General features: G+C 54.2%; 1 protein-coding gene across 1 annotated transcript; it reads left to right on the plus strand.

The window, feature by feature from the left end:
- Nucleotides 1-8044: 8044 nt before the first annotated feature.
- On the plus strand, nt 8045-10136 carry Ccdc188 (coiled-coil domain containing 188). The gene is made up of 9 exons (XM_021645191.2): nt 8045-8557; nt 8671-8778; nt 8866-8955; nt 9033-9089; nt 9175-9234; nt 9336-9400; nt 9513-9567; nt 9812-9861; nt 9950-10136. Exons 1-9 carry the CDS (start codon nt 8045-8047, stop codon nt 10134-10136), a joined length of 1185 nt encoding a protein of 394 aa, XP_021500866.2.
- The last annotated feature ends 254 nt before the right edge of the window (nt 10137-10390 follow it).

The raw sequence follows: 10390 nt of genomic DNA on the forward strand, positions 1-10390 counted from the left end.
GCCTAGTTCCTGAGATAAATTAAACATCTCTCTCATATTGCAGCTTCTGGCACATGAGAGAGGCACTGACACTGCCCCTTATCACTGATACAGGGTTCAGTGAGAAGATGCTGCTGCCTCCCAGGAGGCCTGGTGGCTTCCCCTGGCTGGCTTGAGTGTGAAGGCAGCCACTAGCCATAGGGTGAGTGGGTGGTGGGGTAGCTAGATCCTCAGCTGGCTGGTTGGATGAGGTTGTGGGAGGTAGCAGAAGGACCATTTTAGCCCATTCTCCCTCAAAAAAAAAAAAAAAAAAAAAGTTTGAAACCCCTGGCCCAGAAGCTTTCTAGGGAGTCTGACCCAGGGAGCTGAAGAAAGCAAGGTTGGAGACCCAGGCAGAGGTGACAGCAGCAGGTAGGAAGGCAATCCACTGAGGAGGACAGTGAGCAGGGTGTGCATGAATGGTGAGGACCAAGACCCGAGAGGGGGAAACCCAGACAGTAGGAGAGGGACACAGCATAAGGAAGCCAGAATTTACCCTTCATACTTTCCCTTTGGTTAAAGGCAGCCCTGGGCCCACCTGGTCCAATGACGTCTCAAAGTCAGGCAGCTGAGAGGCTGCTGCAGGTGCTCCCACTCGGGGGTGGCCAGGTGCACTGTGGGCTCATGAGGGGACTTGCAGCGGGGGCAGGCACGGTGCTGGCAGGTAAATCTGCATGGCTCTTGATGGCTGAGGGAGGAGAGGCTATAGGCTCCAGGCTCAGGGTGCAGGCAGTTTATATCCCACTTTATATACTTGCCAGCAATGCTCAACAGAGAAGCCCCCTACCACCACCACCAGAGGCCAGAGAAGAGCTGAGGGCCCGAACATGGACAGATGATCTGCTCTCTAGATGGAAGGGAGGGTGGCTCAAAGAACAGTTTCCCATCTTTGCTATCTAGGCACACAAAGGCGTGACTGACTCACCGGGAGCCTGGTACTCTGGCAAGTAAAGCAGGACTTCCTCCTAGGTAATGGGCCGGTGGCCTCTTGGCAGCGCCCTCTGGTGGAACAGGTGTGGAGTGCAATGAGGAATTACCACACAGGCTGAGGGGCTGGGTGTGCCACACTAGCAAAGGCATCCCCCTTCCCTACTCAGGCCTCCCTCGTCCTGTTAAAGCTCTGTCACCCAAAGGCTCACCTGGAGGCTCTGAAGGAGTCTCGTGGTCATACAGCAGCGTGCAGCCTGTCTCTTTCCTGCCGTGGGGACCATGTGGAGCCACCACAGCACCACAGCATAGGGCACAAGCATAATAGAGTCCTTGGATGAAAGGGACATCCTACTTGGAGACGGAGCTGGGCTCGCCTCACAGCTCCATTCCTTCCCAGGAGGGAAGACTCAGACCTTTGGCCCAGCCCTATGGATTGGGGTAGAGCCAAGGCTGAAGGTCCTGATAAAGGTCAGCCAAATAGCAGGATAGGCTGTGGGCTCTCCCCTGAATCTCCTCCCCAAAGGCCTGGCCCCAGCCCCCAAGTGAACATGTGTACACCATGAGGGCCTGTCACCAGCCTCGGGCACTATGTGCTCACTCTAGGCCCAGCCTCCAGGGCTTCCGCCTGAGACCAAGGGCAGAGCCACAGCTTTGGGTGCCCATCATGTTTCGGGTGGTCCCCACCCTCCTAGAAGAGAACAGCTTGGAACTCCTGGGTCACTGTCCGCCAAGGGGTCAATGATCTGCTTTCACGGCATTCCCACACGCTAGCCCGGACCATCCTGAGTTGTCCTGCTTGCACAGCTCGGGGACTCCTCATCCTAGCTGTGATTGGCCTGTGACAGAGGAAAGCCAATCCAGAGCTGTCCCACAGGAGGGCTGGGGAAACCTGGACAGTGCTGGGAAAATCTAGGATGTTGATTCAAAGTGAGCAGTGGGGAACAGAATAACTGCAAACCAGCGAGAGCTGGGGCCACATGGAGATCCCTCATGGAAACCACAGATCCAAGTTGGGGTGCAAGCTCTGCCTCCGCTCCACCCCAGGATCTCCATCTGTTTTCTAGTGGCCGCTGTCTGCCCCGGGCTCTGGGACCTGTGCCTGGTCTGCAGGGTTGAGGCGCCATCTAGTGACAAGTATAAGAACTGCATCCTGCTGCTCTGCCTGCACCAGTAAGGGAGGGTCAGCTTTAACCGGAGAGCCCTGGTGTCAGGATGCAGAAACAGGCCTTGGGAGTTTACATCCTGGCGTTGCTGCCTGCACTGACAGGTAGGCCAGTGAGTAGGGCCAGGTAGGACAGAACAGGAGAGACAAGAACCCAGATTCTGGTTCCCGGTAAGGGGAACTCGGTACTGACTAACAGTCGTTTACGCTGACTTGATGCCACTGTCCACCTGGAAGTGACAAGAGAAGGGATGTGACTCCTCAGGAAGGAGAGAGCTCTTCCGCTTAGCAGAGCTGTCATGTTTCGCTCTAGCCCAGCAACCTCCTGGAGGCCTGGAGACAGGAGCAAATATCCTGTCACTGCACACATCCTGGAAGCACCAAGGGCACGCTGGGCGCTGAGAAGCCCAAGGTGTGCCTTCCACACACACCCCCATAACTTTAACCTCCAAAACTGGGAATCCCCAGAAGGACCTCGAGAACCCAGCCCGCCTAGTGGCCTTTTTGGGGGAGAAAGGCATGGAGACAGGATTTCATTGTGTATTCTAGGTTGATCTCAAACTCATGGCAATCCTCCTGCATTAGCCTTACGCCATCCTGACACACATAAGCATGAACCAACATGCCTAGTTCTAAAGCCTTCTTTTGCCCACACCATGGTCCCAGGACCCAGCTCTCCTCTTGTTCTGCACCCCTACCCCACCCCTGCAGACTGGGGATGGCTTCTGACACAGCTCTCAGAAGCAAGTGTCTACCTTGCCAGGAGCAGGCCCTACCCTTTGGCCCCAGACCACCTCAGCTTTTATCTGCCCCTCTGGCTATGAGTCTAAGAACAGCTGGGAGGTCTAAGGCCACGGCTCAGAGCCAAGTGTCACCTTGCATTTCTTACAGAGCAAAGATGAGTTCATGCCTAAGTCCTGGGAAGAAGCTGAAAGGAGTGGCCTGACTCCCACGTGAAAGAAGGCAATTCCAAGGCTGTCCCAGGAATGCCTGCAAAGCCCCAGACACATTCACCCAGGGCCTGCTAGGACCCTTCAGTCCTACGCAGGGTACTCTGGGGCTGCAAGTGGAGAGAACAGCCTGGGCGAGTCTGGGCCAGAAGCCTGGGGTAAAAGCACGGAAGTGAGAAACTTTCAGGGGTGTGGTGGCTCTATGACTCTGAGTTCTACTCTGGCCCTGAAATGAGCATGGGACATTGAATGTTAAAATCAGCCCATGTGGCCCCTGTCTTCATCCTAGACCAGCTGTAGGCAAAGCTCTGGCTTGCACAACCTTTTCTCCTCTGTTCTCTTCTCAGCGTCCCCTAAGCACCAGCCAAGGAGAGATGAGTGTGTCTGGGTAGCTAGCCCCTTACCACCACTCCAGGCTCCTCAAGGCCATCTGGATGTCATGGCAACATGGGCAGGAAGCGGCTGCCATGGCAACTGGTGTCCAGGGAAGTGTGCTGCTTAGCAACAGGGGCTAGGGCCACTCTAGCGCTTCACAACACACTCCAGTTTCCCACACTTTCTGTGTGGCTGAATCTCCGCATCAGTCCGGGGCCCCCACCCAATTCAGACGTAGCCCCTTCTCCTGCACGGAGCGGGGGCTCCACACAGACCCTCACCCCAACCCAACACCCTGATTTGCAGGGTGTTGAACACGTGTTAGCACAGCTGATGCCCCAAGCGGGAGGCTGCTATGCTGCAGACCCACCGTTCTTTTCACCTTCCAGACTCCCCCACCCTCCAGGACATTCTGGAGCTCAAGACCATACAAGGACCATAGAGAGAGGGGAGATATCTTCAGGTCTGGCTCTGAGAGAAACCAGCCTTCCAGATAGAGCACAGCCCAACAAAGGTAAGGTGATCAGAGAATATGGGGTTCCGGGGTAAGGTAGGCACCCTAGGGTCTCAGCATATGAGCATCTAGGGTGCCCTTGGTACTTCCACAGCTGCTCAGCAACTGTAGCCCAACTCGGGCGCCTGGATTGTGACCTGAGGACCCTAGCCTATAGCCTTTGCGTAGTACTGCTGTAGTCACACAAGATAGGAGTCTCTGAGTATCTATGGCATTTGTCAGGCTTGAGACACAGAACACAGGATGAAGACACCATCACCAACAATCGCTGCTTGGGGTCTTTGCTGGGGCCCCTTCACCCCTAACCACAGCCACCTCACTCCAAATGCAATCCAAGGGCCCCCACCTCTGAGGCCATTATATCCTGGTAACCATGAAACCCCAGAGAGGAACAAACAGGCAGGGGGCTTGGAAGAGCCTCCAGGGGCCTGAGTAGGCAGCTGCTGGGTAGTTTCAGACATGCTGAGGCAACTCGGGGCTCTTCCTATTGTGCGATTGCCAGCCTCTGCCTGTACAGAGTGTACAGATGTGCCCATCCTGGAAAAATGCAGAGCTGGTAGTGTGGCCAGCTGGGCCCAGACTGAGCTGTACTGTGGTATGCCCTGCTTCCTCTGCCACAGGTATCAGTGGCTGCTGAGGGTCTGCATTCCAGGTCTACAAGACAACAGGAGACAGGCCATCTATCTGTAAAGGGACTTCAGTAAACTGAAGATGGGACACAGAGCTAACTCAGGGATACAATTTTCTGGGAACTGGGGACTAGCTGGGGGCAAGTGTGTACTCCAGTAATGATTATGGCAGCTGTCAACAGAATTATCTTGGCAAACTCCCTAGGTCTAGTCTTCATTCCAGACATCAGAGCTGGAGTAGGGAGATGTGTGGCAAGAGGCCTTCCTTCTCAGACCTGGACCTACAGTTAAAAAAAAAAAAAAAAAGTACCTATTCGCTTTCTTAACTCCTTCATAAATAGAGACAAAGGAAAACCAAATAGGTTTTTATTAAAATAGTGTCTGCTGGGAAGTCTCAAGAGCAAACCAAAAGAAAAACAGAACCAAAGAACCATAAGGGGAAAGAGAAAATGTAATCGGAAAAAGATCTGTTTTCCCCCAAACCATTGTATCCTGAAAAGAGAAAAGGATACTTTGGAAAAAAAAAGAGGCATCCAGGGGCCCACAGTAACACCTCAGCAATTAAAAAATATGACCACTGAAATTCAAAGTAAAAAAAAAGACCATCACCTAGCAATGTATCAAAGCAGATGCTGAGACTCATAACCAAACTTTGGGCAGAGTGCAGGGAATCATATGAAAGAAGGGGGAGTTAGTAAAACCTGGAGAGGACAGGAGCTCCACAAGGACCAAATATATCTGGGCACAGGGGGCTTTTCTGAGACTGATTCTCCAACCAAGGACCATGCATGGAGATAACCTAGAACCCCTGCTGAGACGTTAGCCCATGGCAGCTCAGAATCCAAGAGAGAGGGACTGTCTCTGACATGAACCCAGTGGCTGGCTCTTTGACCCCCCCCCCAAGGGAGGAGCAGCCTTGCTAGGCCGCAGAGAAGGACATTGCAGCCAGTCTTGAAGAGACCTGATAAGCTAGGGTTAGATGGAAGGGGAGGAGGACCTCCTCTATCAGTGGACTTAGAGAGGGACAGGGAGGAGATGAGGGAGGGAGGGTGGGATTGAGAGGGAATGAGGGAGGGGGCTACAACTGGGGATACAAAGTAAATAAACTGTAATTAATATAAAAAATTTAAGATATATATATATATACATATATATATATATATATATATATAGAGAGAGAGAGAGAGAGAGAGAGAGACCATCATGAGCTACCTAACACCTAACACTTTGGTCAACTACAGGCCACATGTGGCCCCATAACAATATCTAATAGCAAGGACTGAAAATGCAAATGGTAGATGTTTGCTTATCATGTGCAAAGCCCTGGGTTTCATCCCCATCACTGCTAAAAAAAAAATGGTGGTAATGAAAAACTCACATCAACTATTTCTGTTGTAGGCATTGCTTTGTTATACCCCTCACCCTTGTAGCGGAGACGGCAGGAACAACTCCCACTGAACTGACAGATGAATAAAGTGCAGACATACAAGGCGCAGAGGCCAACACTGCAAAACGACAATAAATGGCTATGCTAATCCCTTACACTTTTACTATATGAAACTCTTGTTTTAGTGTGTTCTTTGTGTGTGTGTGTTAATTTATTGTAAGATGCGGCTGAGTTCCATGAGAACAGTTCTCTGACACCTTGTGCCGTGCGCCTCCCGAGGACACCCTATTCTGCACTTCTGCCTTCTCCCACTGCTCCGCTCAGCAGTGCAGGAGCGGTGGGTTCTCACACCCAGGTCCCACGTGGCCCAGGTGTGTAGGAAACGGCACCATCTAGGCTTACATAAGTATACTTTAGAACGACAGATTACCTGCTGGCAATTTCCTCAGAACGTACCCCATCATTAGGTGGCACAAGGCTGTGTATAAATGAGGACTAAGAGAGCTCAGTCAGTGACAAAGCGCTTGCCACTGGTGCCTGGTCCCCAGAAGCTCTGTCAGGAGCTGGGTGTGATGGCTCACACTTGTAATCCCAGAGCAGTTCGGCTGACAATCTGGCCAGGGCTGCCTGGCCAGATATCTTGGCTTAATCAGAGCACTCCAGGTCCCAATCGGAGGCTCTGTCTCAAACAAAACAATGAACATCACGTCTGACACTCTCTTCTGGCTCTGTGGACACAAGGCATGCACACAGCGAACATGCAAGCAGGCAAAACACACATACACATAAAATGCAAATAAGTAAGTTACGTACACACAAAATAAATAATTTTAAAGTAAGGGAGAGTTGGGACTTAAAGGAATTGACATACAAATATCAAAGACACAAAGAGACCCAAAATCTGCCTGTAATTAATATAGGAGCTCCAAACAACTGGAAAAGGCAGAAGAGATTTCATCAGTCCCACCCAAGATGGGACATCCATGGGGTAGCAGAGGTGGCTCAGCAGTTAAAGAGCAGCTGTTGCTCTTGCAGAGGACTAGAATTCAGTTCCCAGCACTTACAGCAGGGGCTCTCAGTCACCTGTAACTCGTTTCGTGGGATCCAGCACTTTCTTCTGGACCCTGTGTGAATGTGCGCACACACACACACACACACACACACACACGAGAGAGAGAGAGAGAGAGAGAGAGAGAGAGAGAGAGAGAGAGAGGCAGAGAGAGAGAGAGAGAGACAGAGACAGAGACAGAGAGAGAGAGACAGAGAGATGAATAAAAATATTTTAACTATTAAGAATGAAAAAAATCATCTAGGCTGAGGAGAAGCTCAGGGATGAAATGCTTGCCTTGTTTGTGTCTCCAACACTGCTAATAAAGCATGTCACTTGGCCACCAAACACCAAGCATGACGAGCAGCAAGACATCTGTCAGCATGGAATGCCAGGGCCTCTCGGGTCAGAGAGGGCCCTCAAGGCTCTGGACTGGGTTCAAGCTCATGGAAGCAGAGAGCATCCTCAGAGTGGCATTCCAGCCCTCAAGTCAGAGTAAAGGACTCTAGACCCGTGTTAGCCATTCCTGTTTCTAAACTTAGACAATAGCATGGCTGATTTAACCCTGGGCTCAGGGTTACTGGCATCCTGACTGGCCCCAACGGCATAATCAGTGGGGTGGGGTGTTGATGACCTTGCCCTCCCCACCTCGAGAGGCTTGACCCTGGGGTGGGGGCAGCTGCCATTCTGCCACACTTGATTTCTCCCAGGGTTCAGCTTTCTCCAGAGCCAGCCTTCTGAGACTGTTTTGGGCACCGTGAACCTTCCTCCACACACAGAGAAAAGACGTAGTCTCAGGGGCTTCAGGGACAGTGGGAACAGGACTGAGGTAGGAGTGGCCCGCTAGCCTGCCTTCTGCCCCAGCCCTAGCCCCAGCCCATTGTGACCTCCTTGGCTGTACCCAGGCCTTTGTGACTGTAACCCTGGGTAGACTTGTGAACCAGAGTGACATCTAAAGTGCCCTCAAAGAGAGTGGCAGGTCAGCCAGGCCAGAGCCTGGACCTGGGGTCAGGAAGGGGTCACAGGGAGAAATGGAAGGGCCAAAACCCCTGGGACCCTGCGGACACTCTCACCCCCAGTGTCCCTCAGCCCAAGTTTCAAGAAGCCATGGAGGATGCCTGGATCAGCCCTGTCAGGGATTTGTAAGGTGGCCCTGTCTGATCCCCCATCAGGTCACCCAGTCAGTAGAGTGTTCCAGAAGTTTCCTAGCTCCAGGGACACGGGGAGGAGAATCCAGAGTAGGAGGAGAGGCCCGTAGGATGTTTCTGTCAAGTGAAGAAGGAGCGACGTCACAGCAGAGAGCTCGAGAGCCGGCAGGGTCCAGACAAGAAGTGGAGAGTGAGGTAGGAGTGGGGCTGGTCCCAGGGCATGAACAGGAGCCACTTGGGCAGACAGGGTCCCCAACGCCCTGCCCATGCCCAGCCTGGCCTCTGGAAGGAGGGGCCACAGCCTCACCCAAGACAGCTCCCACACCCCTTCAGGGCCAGAGGCTGGGGTCTGCCGAACAATCCTTTCTGCAGCTGGAACAGGAGAACCACAGCCTGGTGAGTGCAGCCCACGGGCCAACGTGCACACACTGCTCCTCAGGACCCCTGCCCCAGCCCACCCACAGGCCACCAGAACAGGTGCTCCCCATCTCTCTGTCCCCAACCCCTAGAAAAGGCAGAACCAGGACCTTCGGGAGCAGCTAGGAGCCCTCCTGGGGCCCGGGGAGCAGTTCCTGCCTCTGTGTGCTGACCACTCAAGCTGCACAGCCCTGGCCTGGGTAAGTGGATGCACACAGCCCCGGACCCATGCAGCAGCACCTCCAGCTGTCCACAGCCTTGGGCATGGCCTGGGGGCTCACCCACAGTCCCCTGAGTCAGCCAGCACCTGGCCCCTGGAAGACAGGGCACCTGTGCAACTCTGCCAGGGGGAAGAGTCTTTTGTGCAACAGTCCCAGGTGGGCCCTGGGGAGAGGGGGCTTGGCCTGGGGACCGGGAGCAGGTTCTTGTGCCCACACTGCTCCTCCTCATCCAGAATGAGCTGCAACAGATCCGACTGTCCTTTGAGAGGAAGAAGATGGCCATTACTGAGGTGCCTGTTTGGCCTGTGGTGGGAGGGAGCTCCTGCTGCGCCCTGCTTCTTGAGTGTGGTGCAGACTCCATTTCTCTGCCCCCAGGTGTGGGATGGTGTGGCTGAGGTGCACATGGCTCTGAACAACCAGGCCACTGGGCTCCTGGTAGGTCATCAGAGGGCCACAGTGGAGATGATGGACACAAGAGGCATCGGGCAGAGGCAGTGGAGGGACAGAAGGCTGGCTTCACTTCCTCTGCCTCCTAGAACCTCAAGAAGGACATCCGGGGCGTGTTAGATCAGATGGAGGACATTCAGCTGGAGATTCTGGGGTGATGTGGGGACCCTGGGTGGAGCCCCTTCTCTGATCTCCAGTCCTATAGCAGGGGTGGTGCCAGGCTGGGAACAAGGGCTTGCACGGTCCTGACAGTGTGATTCCTACAGGGAGAGGGCCCATTGCCGCACTCAGGCCAGAAAGCAGCAGATGTCCTGCACGGAGGTAAGTCCCCACTCAGGGTCCTGCTAGGGAGATTCTGGGAAACGGACTTCAAGGACCAGGTCTCAGAGCTAGAGCCCAATGGTTCTAAGAGATTAGCACTGGGAAGGGAGGGGAAACAGGGGCACAGCTGGGTTAACCCACAATGGAATCTGTTCATTGTGAGCATCTCAGGGCTAGGGACCTGCCCTCCCCCAGGGACCCCAAGGTACTGAGGACAGGCTCTGACCCACCCCCTCCCCGACAGAAAGGCAGGCAACAGCTGGGATGTTCCGAGGGCCTAAAGGGCCAGCTCTGGTAGGTCACACTCTGGGCAGAACCCGGTCCCCCCAGGATCATCCCCATGGGCATTCCCTACCCCTTAATTGCCACCGCCCACCTGCAGGCTGCTGGCCTTGAGGCTGCTGTTGGGCGCTCTGCTGGCCTGCACAGCGGCCTACGTGTACGTGGTGGACCCTGCACCCTTCGAGGGGCTGGTACCACCCCTGCTGAGCCGAGCCGCCGTCTGGAAGCTCAGGGCCCTACTGAGTCCCTTCTTGAGCCTCGAAGTGGACGACTTCCTGCCTTTCTAGACTGGAAGCCCAGCAGCACCAGCAAGGAGGCCACGTGGCTGGTCCTGCCCCAGGGGCCCAGGGGCCTTACTGGCCCCTGCCTCCAGCACCCGTGCACACAGTCCCCACCAGGAGCTGCAGAGAAGGGTGGAGGAGGGGCTGGTCCTGAGGGCTGGTCCTGCAGCTGGATATACAGTCATGACACACTTTGCATGTAAGCTTGTGTCCATGGAAACCGGGGCTTTGGGGGCCAGAGGTTTGGAGCCTTTCTGAGG

This window comes from Meriones unguiculatus, chromosome 17 (assembly GCF_030254825.1).
Source record: "Meriones unguiculatus strain TT.TT164.6M chromosome 17, Bangor_MerUng_6.1, whole genome shotgun sequence".
NCBI classification, from domain to species: Eukaryota; Metazoa; Chordata; class Mammalia; order Rodentia; family Muridae; genus Meriones; species Meriones unguiculatus.

Excerpts from the sequence above, each read along its gene's own strand:
- Ccdc188 (XM_021645191.2), top strand. The coding sequence starts at position 8,045 with ATGGAAGGGCCAAAACCCCTGGGACCCTGCGGACACTCTCACCCCCAG. Across the intron at positions 8,956-9,032 it reads CTTTTGTGCAACAGTCCCAG|AATGAGCTGCAACAGATCCG; the intron begins GTGGGCCCTGGG and ends CTCCTCATCCAG. Across the intron at positions 9,568-9,811 it reads AGCAGATGTCCTGCACGGAG|AAAGGCAGGCAACAGCTGGG; the intron begins GTAAGTCCCCAC and ends CCTCCCCGACAG.